The 16269-nt window shown below is 55.1% G+C and overlaps 1 protein-coding gene across 5 annotated transcripts; it reads right to left on the bottom strand.

Annotated features, from left to right (window-relative positions):
* Positions 1–5576: 5576 nt before the first annotated feature.
* Positions 5577–16178, bottom strand: ASB10 (ankyrin repeat and SOCS box containing 10). Of its 5 annotated transcripts, XM_087860687.1 has the most exons (8): positions 15982–16178; positions 14145–14206; positions 13509–13747; positions 13084–13351; positions 9852–10371; positions 6507–6620; positions 6040–6225; positions 5577–5896 (listed from the first exon to the last, which is right to left on the bottom strand). In XM_087860687.1, exons 1-7 carry the CDS (start codon positions 16099–16101, stop codon positions 6040–6042), a joined length of 1509 nt encoding a protein of 502 aa, XP_087716813.1. In that variant the 5' UTR covers positions 16102–16178; the 3' UTR covers positions 5577–5896. The 5 variants fall into 5 exon arrangements, with proteins under 5 accessions (XP_087716813.1, XP_087716816.1, XP_045648259.2 ...); XM_087860690.1 differs by lacking the exon at positions 15982–16178 and having other exon boundaries at positions 13509–13835; positions 14145–14626; XM_045792303.2 differs by lacking the exons at positions 13509–13747; positions 15982–16178 and having other exon boundaries at positions 14145–14435.
* Between the last annotated feature and the right edge of the window lie 91 nt (positions 16179–16269).

Genomic DNA, 16269 nt, shown 5'->3' with positions numbered 1-16269 from the left:
CTTCCCTTTCCTGCCGTCCTTCCTATCCCTATTCGATTATTCCTATTTCTCATTCCCTATCCCAGTTGCCTTATTCTATTTTTTTTCTCATTTCTCACCTATATCTGTATCTCTTGTCTGTCTGTCTATCTCTGTCTCCCTCCCTCTCCCTCCCTCTCTTCTGCTATTAATTTCCCTGATTGGCTCCCCGGCTCCAGCACCGCTGATGAGCCCTATTCATTCCTGGGCCTGACACTCTCGACCTGCCCTAGCTGATTGCTGGGGGCTGGCCCCAGGAGCGCTGATGAGCCCCAAGGGTCAGCAGCGCTAATTATTCGCTAATTGCAGATGACTCTGTTCACCTCCCCCATTCTCAAACACAGAAATGGTAGCGTCTTTTACCACCCCCACCCCCTATTCCCAGCGGTATGGTTGTCAGTCTAGAGGCAAAAGTCATGGGCACTTTTGCTTGATAGGAGGCCCAGGTCAACGGGCAAAAAAGACTTTCCTTTTTAAGACAGTCAACAGGAGAATGACCCGAGTTTCAGGATCCAGAGCAAGCCTTCCTAGCTAAAATGAAAGTCACCTGGTCACTAGGAAACTGTTATTCAGGTGGGGCCAGGGAGAGCCAAGCTAGTTAAAAGTAATAGCAAAGCCAGGCCAGTTTAGGAAGATGCAGTCCAGACAGGGGAAGTTACTTGGCTCAGGTGAGGAGGGAAACCTATGGCTTTGTCTCGGTGTTTCTGAGCCAAGACAGAGCAGGCAGGAGGGAACTCTGGATCTCAGTGACATTTGTTCAAACCAGGAGTGTCGTGGTGGCCTAGTGAACAGCACTAATGTCAGACAGACGTATTACAAAACAGCACCCTGAAAGACACTGCCCCCATGGTGGTACAGAAAAGGGTGGCACCTAGCAAGGACCTTTCTTTGGTTATGCTTGATTGACAATTCGTCAGACAGGTAAAAAGGAGAAGAGTGTGGTTTCCATGCAGTCCCGATCTATCTTGGGTTCTACATTAAACTCATGAAAGCTCTTAGAGACAAGTCTGGTGGGACGATGTCGCCATGGAGAAGGAAGAGGTGCCTCATCTCAGGTCGGGGAACCCTGCCTCACTGCTAGGGTACTAGGATAATCTTTGTACATCGTCCTAAAGATCTTCTTCGGAACCCTCTGTTAAATTAACCAAGTACTTCATGGTACCAGTATGGAAGACTAGACTTCAAAAGTGTGTTGTACTTTAAAAATGAGAGGTCAGTACTTGGTTTGATGGCTTTACAGTGTTGGATACACAACAGAGGCTTATTGACTTGATAAATTGAGAGAACTTTGGGTTACAGTCACTAAAATTAAAGCTGTATGAGCAGTAACAGCACCAATCAAATAAAGCATGAAGGAGAGACATTTTTTAAAGGAACTGCATTCATTTTTTGTATAGGTAATAAAATTACATAGTAAGAAATTCCAAAAGCTCAAAAGGGTATATATTGAAGCTTCTCCCTCCCACCAGTACCCACCCCCCATAAAAGGCCACTTTAATAAGCCCGTCGCTCTCTGGTAGGACAGAATGGATCATGCACTGTCAAGGACTCAAGGTTAAAGACCCTCTGATCTTGAAGATGTAGGTCACCCAGCTCAAGCCAAGAACTTATTGCCCAGAACTAGACTTAGTGAGATCCTCTGCTCAGGCTGGCAGAGGTACAGCCTTAAAGCTTGTTGCCAACAAATCCCAGCGGGCCACCAAATCTGAAACGAGGCAGGCGAAACCCCAGGGACTTTGTATCGCCCTGGTGTGCTGCATCTTTGTTAGAAACTGTATTTTGTAATCCATTTATATCCTTGATCTGTCCCCTTGCCATGCTAGGTCATGAAGTGTGACTTCTGCGTAGTCCTTGACATTCACTAGCCAAACCAGGATAAAAGCCACATACACAGTGGCAACCGAAGCAGCCCATTCCCTTTCCGTGCCCTTTTGTAGACTGTGGAACTGAGGCCAAATGCTAAATGGAGAAAAGCACTGGCTGGAGTAATAACACTTAGAGTTAAGTTCCCGTTCTGACCCCTCACAGAGCCATGTAACCTTGGCCCCTCTGACTTAACTCCATCCGTGAGAGAAAGTGATTAATATCTACTCTGCCTAGCTAAAAGCCAGTGCAAGGATCAAGCAAACATGAATAAACGCCTTTCAAAATACTTTTCCTTCCTGTCCTAAATGGACAAAAAAGAGCACAGTGGTCAAGAATAGAGGTCCCCTGGATCAGTGGCTCTCCTCTACTTCACCATCAAGACCAGGGCAAGCACTTTTTTCACTGTCTAAAACAGTATTCCGCTTCTTTAAATTACTTACTCTAACTTGTCCCACTCTCACCATACCACCTGTTGGGTAAAGGCTCATACAGAGGAATTTTATTTTGAATCTACCCTCTCTCTGCTTGTCCCTATATCGGACCTCACCATCTGGCCTCCCCTTCATGGTTTGGAAACCAGCACCTAGGATACCAAGAACGAAGTATTCTAAAGTCAAAGCCAAAGCATCTGTACCTTCACCTCACTTATCCGCGGAGAGAGTCCACTCACGATGGGCAGCGTCGGGCGCTGCCCGCGGGTACCCTCTCGTGGCCGCAGCGCGCAACTGCGTCAGCGTGAGTGAAGTGCGGAGTACTGCAGCTCCCCCTGGCGTTAGTCCAGGAGACGTGCGAGGGCACAGGAACCCGACCAGGTGAGCCTTCCTAGGGCGCGCGCGCTGGGCGCAGCTGCTGGGTATTTAACTGTGAGGGCACTGGTTGGGCACGGGGGGGGGGGGAGGGGATTGTACCCAAGAATCTTAAAGCCTAGTACGCATGCGTGTAGGTTCGTGTATATTTTTCGTGTCCAGTTACTTGAACCCTGTGTATCTGTTGTGTAAAATGTGTGCCGTTTATGTGTGCGCACGCGTTACACGTGGGTAGGTTGGTGGTGGGGAGGTCCGCGCCTCCAGTGCAGGGCGGAGTCCTCACGGAGGCGTGAAATTGGTTTGGAGCAAACACATTACGGAAAGCAATTACCGGGGAGAGGTTCTGGGCCCGCGGGACCCGCAGCCAGGAGGCTGGGGAGGAAGCTCCCTGGCTTGCAAGAGTGTCTGTGGATGTCTAACCCCAGAAAGGACCTTCCTAACACTGCCTGCTAATGGCTGAACGCGGGAAGTTGGGCAGCAGCCCCTCACATTGACCACTCCACATCGTCTTTCTTCCCTTACTGCTATCCTCCTTAAAAAGGCATCCTGCAGAGAATCCAATACTCAGACATGGTCAGAAATCCTTCTCCCTTCTTATCACTTTGGGAGAGGACACCACCCCCTCTGAAGTCCTCCCAGGTCCCTGCCCCCACATGCCCTCAGCTCCTGCTCCATGTCTTTTGCATTCACTTCATTGCCCTGTGTATTTGAACTAGTGATTCACACACTTGTTTTTCAAACTAGATGGGAAATTCACTGAGGGCAGGAACTGGTCTCATTCACAGCTGTAGATCTAGTGCCTAGAACCTGGGACTCAGGGGGCGCAAATCATGTGGATGGGATTAAACAAAATTTCCATCGAAGTGCATAAACAACTCTCTCAGGGAATTCATCCCCTCGAGAGTCAGGATGCTCTTAGAACAGAGCTTTCAACATCTTTCACATGCCAACGATCCCATTTATACCCCCAGACCTGACCTTGTCTCTGAATTCCAGATTCCTAGATCTAAATGGCCTTGTAACACAGCCCCTTTGAGATGTGTAGCAGGCAGCTCCGACTTCATATCTCCCGGAGTGACCGGCTCCTTCCTCCACCGCCTACCCTTGCTCATCTTCCCCACCTTAGTCATTAGCACCACCAGCCACCCTATGTTCAGCTGAAACACAGAGTCACCCTGGATTATGCTTTCCATCAGCCCCCACATCCAGTCCATCAGCATGTCTCCTCCAGTCTCCAAAGAGGGTCCCAAGTCTCACCTACTGCTTCCCCATCTCCGGGGACTCTGGACTTCAGCAGGATCCCCCTAATGGTCTTAGATTCTCCCTGGCCTCTCCCCTCTCCCCATTCAGAGAGCTTTCAAACCTACATCAGTTCATGGCACTCCCCAGCTCCTCCCCACTCCACTCATGCGGCTGGGCCTCAGGTCAAACGTCACCTCCTCCAAGAGGCAGCTTCCCTGTCACCCAGTCTCCAACATATCCAAGCACGCTGGCAATCACCGTGTGAGCTCCTCAGAGGGCTTAGCACTGCGGCACCTTAGGGTCCCCTCCCCACTAGAAGGTGCTCCGGTGGGGACTAGAGAGCCAGACCTGTGTGCGCGTGGCACCTGGACCACGGGTGCACGTAAGCCCTTACCCAACAGACGCATGGGCACAGGGCATTCTCCCAGGCCCCCACCTCGGGACAAGACGGGCTCTCCGGGAGGGGCCCCACACTGTGAGGGGAACTCGCACATGCACAAGCCCCCCGCAAATCGCTGCCCAACCCGTCTCTCATCCCCTGTGCAGCCCCCCCCCCCCCCACAGCCGGGGCCTGCCCGCTCAGGACCCGCCCAGTGTCGCCACGGCTGAGGGGCCAGGCCTCCGCCTGGTGGTCCCGTCCTCCTGCCGTGCCCCACAGGGCGGGTCAGCCCAAGGCCCGCGAGGCCAGGTGGGAACTCCCGGGCCCACTCACCTCCGCCCCGCTTCTCCTAGGCTTTTCTCTCTCTCTCTTCGCGCCCTGCTGGCCCCGCCCCTGCAGCCTCCTTCCCGAAGTTGGTGGGAAAGTTGTGAACACCGGCGCCTGCGCACTCTGGGGCCTTGGGAAACCTGTCTGGAGACCCTTGCGTCACGGATCACAGTGCACTTGATTGGCTGCCCCGCGCCACCTGTCAACTCTATCTTCCTACTGTGGTTGCAGACCGACTCCTGCGTGCTAGCCACCTGCAAGGTCTTAAAATCCTGGCACTGCAAAGACCCTCAGGGACTCTCTCCTTTCTTTTCTTACAGATGTGAGCAACTTGAGCCAAAAAGGGGAAGAAAGTTCCACAACCGAATGGCAGAGCTGAGACTCGGACCCCGGCACGTAACTCTCAGCTCAGCTCCTGCTGCCACATAGTCAAATCCAAGAGACGCAGGGACCGGGTGTGCGTCTGGTTCTCCCTGACCTATAGGATGGGCAGTGCTAGAGTTGTTTGTTTTTTCCAAACCTGAATCTTCCACTCTCACCTGAACCACGGTTACCCTCCTCGGTGGCTGACACCTGCACCCACTTTTCATTGGCCTTCTTGCTCTTCTTCTCAACTTTCTACCCCAGGGCTGCCTTTCCCATCCTGTCCCACCGTCCGCACTGCCTCATTCCTGCAGCAGCTCTTCCCTACGCAAGCCTGTTTGCTCACCCATCCTCTGGCTGGCTGTGCTGACACTGTCTCACCTGGTGGCCCTTGTGCCACATCATGAGCTGGCGGGGCAAGTCTGCCTGGGATGGCTCAACCCGCCAAAGGGGGACAATGACATCTTTGGCGCCATGGGGCAGATCCGGGGAGGAGGGCATAAGTCCGCCCATCCTGAGTCCCCTGAGTGACCAGCTCAGAGGAAGGCCTGTTGGAGACAACACCAAACAACACAGGCCTGCAGATTTTTAATGCTCATACAGGGTTTGGATGGGGTGGAGGGGTGCCTTAGACCACCACCAAGGAGTGCATCACTTGCCACGAGTCCCAGCTGTCTCTCCATTAGACATCACCTGGCTGCACGGTCTGCCTGCCCCTCTCCCTGGTGGGAATGGCAGCGTCCACATCTGCCTGAGGAGCCGGACCTCCTGCTGACAGAGACACCTCGGCCCGAATCAGTTCAACTCAGGCCTGGGTTGAGGGTGCTGTGAGCAGCAGACCGGAGCCCCCTGGGGCATCTGCTTTCAGGTCTCTCAAAAGGCAGTGGACAGACATCTGGAAAGAGAGGTGTGGATTCAGAGAGGTCCCACGGTCCAGGAGGCTGGCTGGTTCTGGCCAAGGCCCTGCCCCCAACTCTTTCCTTGCCTCCCACCCATCCCTCTAAATGGCTACAGCTGCCCACAGAAGCCGGGACTCACCTAGTAGAGCACGTCCTCAAAATCCAGCTGCAGGTAGCGGAGCAGGCGGGGTGGCAGGGGTAGGCGGGGCAGGGCGTGCGGCAGGCAGGCTGCCAGGTGAGCACGGAGCGCACAGCGGCTCAGATGCTGCAGCGATCTGGGCTGTCTCACCAAGGCGAAAAGGGAGGAATAGAAACGGTGGTGCTTCTGGGGACAGAATGGGGGGCTCAGCGAGGCAGCCTTGGACAAATGGCACCCTTTCCTCCTAAAGCAGGGGGGAGGCTGGTGGCCAGCAGGTGTCTACACGAGCCTCTGGAAGTAGTGTTTTGGGTGTTCACACTGTGTGTTTTCTTCTTCTGGGACATGAGCGGGTCTCTGGGTCGTTTCTCTGGGGCAGGCTGGGGGAACCAAGAGAGCTTCCCTGCAGGCAGTGGGAGTCCCTTGGGGCCAGGCTCAGTGAGTGTGTGTTCAGGGTCCTGGAATCTGACCTGCAGTGTTTCAAGAGGCACCAGGGCCATGGCCTCCTCGGGAAGCTGCATGGTACTGTAGGTGTTCATCAGGACCTCAATGGTCCTTGGAGACTCGCACCAGCGCTCCAGCACCTGGAGGAAGCAGAGAAGCATCAATGATTCCGGGGTTCCCGCACACCTCAGGTCCCCAGCCAGTCTGCACAGGATGACAAGACAGCGATAGAGCAGCTGCTAGGGGTTGGATTGTGTCCCCCCCCCAAAACATGTTGAAGTCCTAATCCCCAGTACATGTAAATATGACCTCTTTAGAAATAGGGTCTTTGCAGTTGTGATCCAGTTAAAATGAGGTCATCAGGGAGAGGATTCAGAGAGAAGGGATGAGGCCAGCAGAGGCCTGGTGGGATCGAGTTGGAGCCAGATTCATTCTGTCATGTCTTCATTTAGTAAATATTTACTGAGGGCCACCATGGGCTGAGCCCTGGGGACCCTGCAATGAGGATGACAGACAGACAGTTGCTTGTCAGCTGGGAGCTTCCATTTCAGTGGCAGAAAACAATATAAACGCATAAACAACCACTTACAGATAAGCCGTTACAATGAAAAATAAGTAGACTTGGGGACTGAGTGTGTTGGGAGGGTGCTGTCTAGACGGGCGGTCAAGAAAAGCCTCTCTGAGGAGGTGACCCGCTGCAGGCGTCTGGGAGCCATGCTGGGAGAGCAGCCTGTGCCAGAGACTGTCCACGGGGAAGGAAAGACCTCCGCACCCGCCTGGACACACGCAGATGCCATCATACTCACCCGAGCCCGCGAGTACGAGCTTGAAGCAGGTTTGTGCTTCATTCACTCCATCTCTGGCTGCGTCTCAAGCTATAGGCAGTGGCCGCAAACCCTTTATAAAATCCGAGGACGGCTAGGTACCATCTCTCTGGCAGCGTTCCTGCACATGACACCCCTCCTCTCCCCACACACACTTGCATGCAGCATTAGGGGCTTTAAAACCCCTGCCTACAAGGAGCCCCTCCTGCCTGGCAGGCTGGGAGTGCTGCATGGGCTGGGTGCTGCTGGGCCGTGGGAGCGGGGCCCCTGGGCAAAGCATCCCACACACCTGGAGCCCCCTCTGCGTCTTGCCCTGCATCTGGGCAGTGCTCACTGGGGCTGCCCCGTCCCGTCTGCCCAGAACGGGTCTCTGACTTACTCCTCCTCAGATCTAGGAAAGAACAGGCTGGTCACAACTGTCCGCTGTTTGGGAGGGGTCTCTCTGTGCCTCCCGCCCACGCTGATTCCTGCCTCTGTCCTCTGCCTGGAATACCTGTGTCTTCCTCCTCCTCCATCTCCGAGCCCTGCCCATCTCAAGTCCCCTCCGCTCCGGGAAGCCTCCTGCGGCTGTTCAACCTGCATCTCTCTCTCCCTACGTCGGGATGATGCCCAGCAGCGTTCCCACACATTAACTTAGAACAAGAGCTAACAGGTGTTGAGCGCTAACTCTAGGTCAGGCCCTGTTGAAAGGGCTCTATGTGTATGAGCTCGGGTCTCATACTAACCCCATGAAGCAGGCACACTCCTATGTCCCTGTGTTACACATGAGGAAACTGAGGCCCAGAGAGATTAAGCCGCTTGCCAGGGGTCACGTGGCTAGCGTGCCAGGCTCCAGAGCCTGCACCCTTGGCCGTCACTTACTTCCAGGTTCGTTGGGAGAACTGAAAGCGTCCGTGCAGCAGGTACCACGCCGTAGAGTGGTGTCTGGTGGTGGTCAGGGCTGTGCTCGCTCCTGCTGTTACCCATGGGGCTCCTACAGCTTATCACTGTTCGCTAGAGACTGTATTACATGCAAGGAACATGCGTTCAGAGCGTTCCAGTGACTTGCCTATAGTCACAGGAACAAGCATCAAACCAGACCCCGGCTCCAGGCTTCCTGGGCACCCAGTGGCTCCTGGAGAGCTGGCTGAGGCCGGCAGTGATCGCAGATGACTCCTTGCAGGGAGACAGGCACCTCAGCCAAGCGTGGAGCAGCTGCAGATTGTAGGAGACGATGGCAGACTCCTTCCTGAACTTTTTGATCACCTGGGACACGGCACCCCAATGAAGGGGAGGAACGGGCCACTTGGCTGTGCCGGCCCCCTTGATCCCTAAGGCAGGGCAGATCGGGGCTGGGGGCAGGGGGCGGCCAGTGGGGTCCCGGGAAATCTTTTTGCCGCTCTGCCTCCTCCTCCCACCCCCTCCCCGAAGGGGAAATCATTAGTTGTCAGAGCCACCGTCAGATTACAGGGAATTGCTCGTCTCCTAATTATCTGGTGTTAATAGGAGATTAATTAGTGTTAATTGTTGATTTTCTTGTATTTTCCCAAAGGGGAGACCAATCTGCCGAACTCTCGGGCTGTTTAATTATTTGGTCTTGCTTAGGAATCTAGACAGATGCTTCTAGGTTTGTGAGTGAAGGGGAAAGGCAGGAACGGGAGAGGAGTGCCTGGGACCGGGCAGGGCCGGACAGTTCAGGCCCCGAGCTGGCGCAGAGGGATCTGCCCACAGCCTGCTACCCTGTGTCCGTTCTGACCCAGCTCCTCAGAGAACAGGGCTCCCCGCCCCACTCCCGGCACGCTCTGTGACATTACATGGCCCCCTCCAGCTACGACGTAGTATGGGACAGGGCCCCCTGCCAGGGCTTCAGGGACACAGGTCTTCAAGTTGAACCCACTTTGGGAATATTGTATGTTAATAAAATGAGATACAGCCAGGAAATTGACAGTGGAAGGCTTTTTCCTCTGGTGCCAGGATAGCGCTGCTAGTCTGGGTGACGCCTGTCCTGCTAAGCTCTCAGAAACAAGGACCGTGTCTGTCTGCCAAAGGTCAGGAGGCTTTGACCCTCATGACCCAGGCTCATCTCTCTGCCCTGGAGGAGCCTCTCCTGTGCACAGAGTGTTTCACTGAACGGATCCCACTGCCACGCTGAGCTTCCTGCATGCTTCTCTCATCAGCTCGCTCCCCGGACGAAGAAACAACTCCCTGAGGCCCACATCAGTCCTGGCTCCTGTCTTTTCAGATGCACGATCATCTGACCTCCTGCCCTCAGTCCCCCTTTATCACACACGCACACATGTGTGTATATATGCGTGTAAGCCCACACTTGTCTATGCACGTGTGGGCACATGTATGCACACACACACACACACACACACACACACACCCCTCCTGCTGGTCTTCGTCCTTGCCTTTGCCCCCTATTGGGCTTTGCTTGTGTGATGAATGAAAGGTGAAGAACTGACTAATGTGCTCGAGTGTCTGAGGCTGCATCCAGAGCGAGCGCGAACAGGTCTGTCTCCCCATCCCTTCACCCCCACAGCCCTCCCTCCGGCCCCAGCCCCATACCTTCGGGAGGGCCCCAGGCCAGACACGGACAGCACCATGGTTGAGCAGAGCTCGCACTGTGTGCTCTGGGCTCTGGGCCAGGGCCGCAGCTGGGCCCTGCAGAGCGCAGTGCAGGGCCGTGTGTCCCCCATAGTCCATGGTGTTGGCGCTGACGCCGCAGGATAGGAGCAGCTCCACGACGGTCGCGTGGCCGCGGCGACAGGCCAGGTGCAGGGGCCGTCGCTTGTCCTGGTCAGCGGCATCGGCATCGGCTCCGGCCGAGAGCAGCAGACGGCAGAGCTGGAGGCAACGGGCGGTGGTGGCCTCGGCATCGGTGGGGGACATGCAGCGGACGTCACAGGCAGCCAGCAGTGGGGTCGAGCCTTCGGCATTACGGGCATTAGGGCATGCCCCCCGTCTCAGAAGCAGGTCTGCCAGCTCCACATGGCCCAGCCGGGCAGCCACATGCAAGGGGGTCTCCTCCTCCTCCTCAGACCGACCATCCACTTTTGCCCCAAACCTCAGGAGCAGTTCTGCACACCTGGGAAGGGCAAGACGGTGGTGGGGAGGAAAATAGGGCCCCCCAATCCTACCAGTCTCCTCACTGGAAAATGGGGATAATCGCTAATACCTAGACCTCATGAAGTCGTGCGCAGCCCGATGCCTGGAAAGGCCATGACAGCAGCCCTTGGCGGGGAGAGTGGGTGGTGATGGGACATGGCAGCCCATTGTATTATCCTGCCCACCTTTCTATATGTTTAAAAGTATCCATAAGAATTTTTAAAATACTTCTGTTTACTCGGGAAGGGAAAGGATGATTCTCACCGGGTGTGGTCTCCATGAGGCTGGGTAGAACATGCCAGAACTAACGATGTGGGACTGTATAGAGCCATGCTGCCCAATACACTGGCCGCCAGCCACACACGGCTGTTGCACACTTGGATTATGACCACGCCTGATTGAGATATGCCGTGAGTGTAAAATACACACCAATTTCGAAGACTTGGTACAAAAAAGGACATAAAATATCTCATTAGTTCTTTATATGGATTACATGCTGAAGTTGCAACGTCTTGGATATACTGGGTTAAATAAAAGATATTATTAAAGTTAATTTCACCTGTTTCACAGATATTTGTACACCCACGTTCACAGCAGCACTATTGGCAACAGCCGAAATGTGAAAGCAGTCTAAGTGTTCATCCACAGGTGAATGGATAAAATGTAGCATCTACAGACACTGGGAAAGGGAGGGCATCCTGACACCTGAGGCAACATGGATAAACCCCAAGGACATGGTGCTAAGTGCAAGCAGCCATCACAAAAGGACAAATGCCCTGTGATTCCCACATATGGGGCGCCTGGGTGGCTCAGTCGTTAAGCGTCTGCCTTCGGCTCAGGGCGTGATCCCGGCGTTCTGGGATGGAGCCCCACATCAGGCTCCTCCGCTATGAGCCTGCTTCTTCCTCTCCCACTCCCCCTGCTTGTGTTCCCTCTCTCGCTGGCTGTCTCTCTCTCTGTCGAATAAATAAATAAATAATCTTAAAAAAAAAAAAGAATAGTCAAATTCTAGAAACCAGAAGAATGGTGGCTGTCACAGGCTGGAGGGAGAGAGGAAGGAGAAGCTGTTGTTCAGTGGGGACAGAATTTCAGGTTGTTTTTGTTTGTTTGTTTAAGATTTTATTTATTTACTTGAGAGAGAGAGCACGAGCAGGGGGAGAGGGAGAGAGGAGGAGGGGCAGAGGGAGAAGCAGACTGAGCAGGGAGCCCAATGAGAGGCTCGATCATGACCTGAAGGCAGAAGCTTAAACAACTGAGCCACCCAGGTGCCCTAGAATTTAAGTTTTATAAGATTAAAAACGTTCATGAGAAGGATGGTGGTGACGGGGTTGCCTGACAATGTAAAATAAACCTGCTTAGTGCCATTGAACTGCGTGCTTAGAAACGGTCAAGATGATAAATTTTATGTTATATGTATTTTACCACAATTTTAAAAATTAGTTTCATCTTTTTCTTTTTTTTTTAAGATTTTATATTTAAGTAATCTCTACACTCAATGTGGGGCTTGAACTCACGACACCGAGATCAAGAGTCACACGCTCTACTGACTGAGCCAGTCACGTGCCCCATTGTTGTTCACTTTTTTAATAAGGCCACTAGAAAATTTAAAATTACGTACGTGGCTAACATTGTATTTCCATTGGGACACACTGGTATAGATTACGTCTTCGACCATAATAAGCCAAAGTTGTCTGCTGAAGGATGATAGGATTATCAGGAGGTTAACCAGCTGACGATGAAAGGGTTACAAATTTGGCACCATTCATGAGCAAAATGGGAAATTTGTCAGGTGTGTAGTCAGTAGAGAGAGGGTCTCTATTGCGTGTGCATAGATTTGCCGAGGCTCCCTTTGCCAGGATTCCACGCTCACCAAAAAATTGAGTGAGGGGGCCCCTGGGTGGCAACGTGTCTGCCTTCGGCTCAGGTCATGATTCTAGGGTCCTAGGATTGAGCCCCACATGCGTCTCCATGCTCAGCGGGGAGTCCGCTTCGCCCTCTCCCTCTGCCTGCCACTCTGCCTGCTTGTGCTCTCTCTCTCTCTGTCAAATAAATAATTTTTTAAGTGAGGAATCATCCCCCAAGGCTCCCTACACATAGGGCATAATTATTTGGGTCATAGTAAAGGAATTTTCCCTACAGTAAATAATACATTGAAACATGGGTATATCTATCAGTTTCTTGTGAGTTTAGTTAGTTAAGCTCCATCCCTAGGCCCATTTATCTGGGAGTACCTGCCAATAGGGAAATGCCAGACCTGCCCACAGGGATCAATGCATGCCCTAACTGGGGGCTGCTTTCCTTTCCAGACTATCTGGATCACTCCTGGACTGTCAGCTCCCTGAGGGTGAGGTTATGCCGAGTTACTGTTGTACTTAGCACAGGGCCTGGAACACAGGATAGGCTCAGAAAAATGAACACTTTACAGTATACCACCTCCCCATAATGGGTCCAGACAACTTCCCAACACAGGCTATCCCTCTGGGTCCCTGCCATAGTCCTTTTACACCCCTGGGGAAGCAGAAACTGTCCCAAGAACAGGCCATTCCAAAGTTCCAGGACCAATGGTCGATGACTCCCCACCTGAGCCGAGCTCAGCAAGCCTGCCAGCCCCCCACACGCTCGCTCACCCTCCCTGAGGTCATCACCCTGACTCCCCTAGAGTAGAAGGGGGCTGGGCTGAGGGGTCACTCACTCAAGGGAGCCGGCCCCCTGGCAGAGGTGCAAGGGGAGTTTCCCATCCTGGTCGGGGATGTTGGGGTCGGCTCCTGCCACCAGCAGCACGTGGACGCAGGCAGCGTGGCCCGCAGCACAGGCCTCGTGCAGGGCGGTGCGGCCCCCAGGGGCGCTGTCAGGCCTTGCCCGTCGCCTCAGCAGCAGCTGCAGAACTTCCGTGTGGCCCCGGCTCGCGGCCACGTGCAGCGGCGTGGTCAGCTCCTCTTCGTATGTCAGAGACCAGAGTCCTAGGGAGAGAAGGGACGTGGGCCTCAGACCCTGGAGGGAGGCGAAGAGCGGCCAGGCAACAGAGGAAGTGGGCAGAGGCTGGGGCAAGGGAGCCCAGAGCTCCGTCCCCAGCCTCCCCTGTCCCGCTCAGACCCCCCGGGTGCCCCTGGCCCGTACTCAGAGCGCGGATGTTGAAGCGGAAATCCCTCCATCGCTCTGGGTCGCTGGTATCAAAGATGGAATCCGGAGCCAGGCCAGTGCCGGAGTCGGCGAGGATGCGGGAGACCGAGCCCACGTCCCCAGCCAGCACTGCCTGCCAGTAGGCCAGGGCAGGTCCGGAGGCCGTCCGGGTGACGATGGCTCCCGGGCCAGACTCCGGGTGTTCTGCAGACCCTCTGTCGGGCTTCTCCACCAGCCTGGCACAGAGGGCATGTCTGTCACTGGGGGGTTCTCCCTGCCCCCTGCACTCTTCTGGGGACCAGCTCATGAGGACAGAGTACGAGCACGTGGGAAGAGGAGTGGGGGAAGGAGGGGCAGGGGTCAGAGGCAGACAGAGGGAGAGGAGGAGGGAAACACGGACAGGTGGAGGGAGAGGGTCTCTATGTCCCCGAGCTGAGCCTGACCCGGCCACGCAGCTCAGCAGAAGCTATTCTGGGCTCCGCATGACTTCACTCCCGGGCCAAGGCTTAGGCAAGCCTCTGGGTGGGGAGAAGTAGCCAGGGGGTTCTCGTTTTCCTCAAGCGCTTGGTAACTCTGTGTCTGAGAGGGTCAGCCCAGGCCCCTGGCCCTCCCTCCACCCCCGCAGTCCCTCACCCCTCTGGTGGCTGCTCCAGCGAGGCTCGGCAGCCCGGGACTCCAGCAGCAGGTCGGCTGTGCTGTGTGGGGGAAATAGCTCCTGTAATCTCGCCAGGTCTCCGGTGTACAGGGCATTCTGCAAGGCCATGTCACGGCACAGTAGTGGCGACCGCCGAGTTGGCTCCCAGGCTGGGCGGGACTGGGACCCCCAGACCCGGCAGGCCGGGGCCGAAGTCAGGCACCCCAGACGGCGTCCCCAGTGGGGAGGGGAGCTCCTTCCCCCAGGCATAGCCAATCTCTGGGAGAGAGGGAGCCAAAGAAGCAGGACTCGGGACGATGCCACTGGCCGACTGGTCGGGCAGGCGCTGGGCCTGAGCCAGGCAGAGGCCGAGTGTGGGAGGGGCAGGGGAGCACACATAGGTCATGCTGCAAATAGCCCGGCTGTCCTAGCTGTCAGTCCCAGGGCAGGCAGCCTCAGGCTGGAGTGGGCATTAGGGAGGAGTTGGAGAACAGAGTGAGGATCGAGCCCTCCAACCCCGAGTTCACCCTGGAGTTGACGGCCCTCCGGGTTGGAGGGATCACCCAGATCGTGGTGGCCAACCTGCAATTTCACAGGTAAAGGAAAATGGAGCCTGGGTGTGGGAAGTGATTCGCCCAAAGTTTGACAACTTGTGGCAGATCCGGGACTAGAATGGGGGTGGGGTGGGGTGGGGTGGGGGCTCTCAAGCTGCCATTTCATACTCTGGTCGTCTATCGTGTGCTTCACCAAGCCAGCCTCCAATGGCCTGGGCTCCGATCCCAGAGGGAGGGCATGTGGGTGCTGGGTGATTTTCCCTCCCCTCCCGAATGCCACTGATTAGCCCTGCACCTTCCCCCTCCCAAATTCAAGGAAAGGGCTCACGGTAGTGACAAATGGCAGAGAAGGCCCCACTCCATGAGGCTTTCCTTCCAGTGTTCTCTGAAAGACAGACTTCTGCCTGGGGGAGAGGGCTCAGCCCATGGACAGCAGTGGAAACTCCCAATACCCACCCTGGGTGCTGCCCCCCATCTCCCCTCTCTACCTGCCAACGTTAGAGGGGTCTCAGTTGGGGAGTGAGAAGGAGAAAGTGGTTTTGCCCATTCGTATGGGTATGTTAGGATAATGAGACTACTTTCATTTGGGGAGATAAACAAGAAAACAGGGAGAAAGAACACTTAAAACCCGGCCCCTGGGCAGCCCACCACGGGCCCTGGGCCTGCCCCAGCCCCAGGGGTCTCATCTCGTCTGGCTCTCGTTGGCCTCTATGACCTGCCAAACACACGTTGACTTTTGTTCACATACTCTTCACTGCTTCTTCTGAGAGAACGCTGGGGCTCCCAGCCCTCCGTGGCACGACTATCTCTCGCTCCCTGAGCTTCCCTTCCCTCCAGCGCCCCCAGCTCTTCCCTCCCCAGCAAAGGGGACCCATCCACTCTCTGAGGGACAGACTCTGGGTCAGAGGAAGGAGAGCAGAGCCTGGGCAGGTAGGTGGGGGGGCTGGGGGGGGGAGGTTTCAGAAAGATGTGGAGACCACTCACAGAGGCACTGGCTCTACCAAGGGCCCTTGATCTGATCACCTACTACACCCTTTCTCCCTAGAACCTAGAAGCCTTAGAGTCCTCACCCCCCTGACACACTTTTGTAAGGATAATCAAACCCTAGAGTACCAGGGACCTTGGAGGCTTGTCCAACCTCTCCTCGCTTTACAGGTAAGGGAACTGAGGCCCGGAGACAGGAAAGGACTGTGTAAGACCATACAGGGAGTTACTTCTGAGATGGGGCTTCCACCAGGGGCTGCTGACTTCCAAACTTGCTCTTTCCTTTTTCCAGACTTACCGTAGACCTTCCTTTTCCCTTCTCGTTTTCCTTCTTTCTTTTCCTATTTTTCTCTCTTAAAAACCCCAAGAGGAAGAGAGCTGGGGAGTCAGGACAGGAACCAACAGGAGATGAAAACATGGGTGGGGTCAGAGGACAAGGCTCTGGGGCCCAAGGGTGAAGGCTGTGAGTGGGTGAGGACGGAGGGCCAGCAGGGATGGGGCGGGGGGGGGGGGAGGCTGGGCACAGGCAGGGGGCACAGAGCAGGGGCGGGAAGCACAGAGACAGACAGAGAGAGCTGCTCCCTGA

The sequence above is a fragment of the Ursus americanus genome, chromosome 3 (genome assembly GCF_024610735.1).
Source record: "Ursus americanus isolate L20-20 chromosome 3, mUrsAme1.1.p, whole genome shotgun sequence".
Taxonomy (NCBI): domain Eukaryota; kingdom Metazoa; phylum Chordata; class Mammalia; order Carnivora; family Ursidae; genus Ursus; species Ursus americanus.
The sequence above is the reverse complement of the archived record's forward strand: the minus strand, read 5'-3'. Positions and strand labels throughout refer to the sequence as shown.

Excerpts from the sequence above, each read along its gene's own strand:
- ASB10 (XM_087860690.1), bottom strand. The coding sequence starts at position 14,544 with ATGTGTGCTCCCCTGCCCCTCCCACACTCGGCCTCTGCCTGGCTCAGG. Across the intron at positions 13,352-13,508 it reads CTTCAACATCCGCGCTCTGA|GACTCTGGTCTCTGACATAC; the intron begins GTACGGGCCAGG and ends TTCTCTCCCTAG. Across the intron at positions 10,372-13,083 it reads CAGGGGGCCGGCTCCCTTGA|GTGTGCAGAACTGCTCCTGA; the intron begins GTGAGTGACCCC and ends TGCCCTTCCCAG.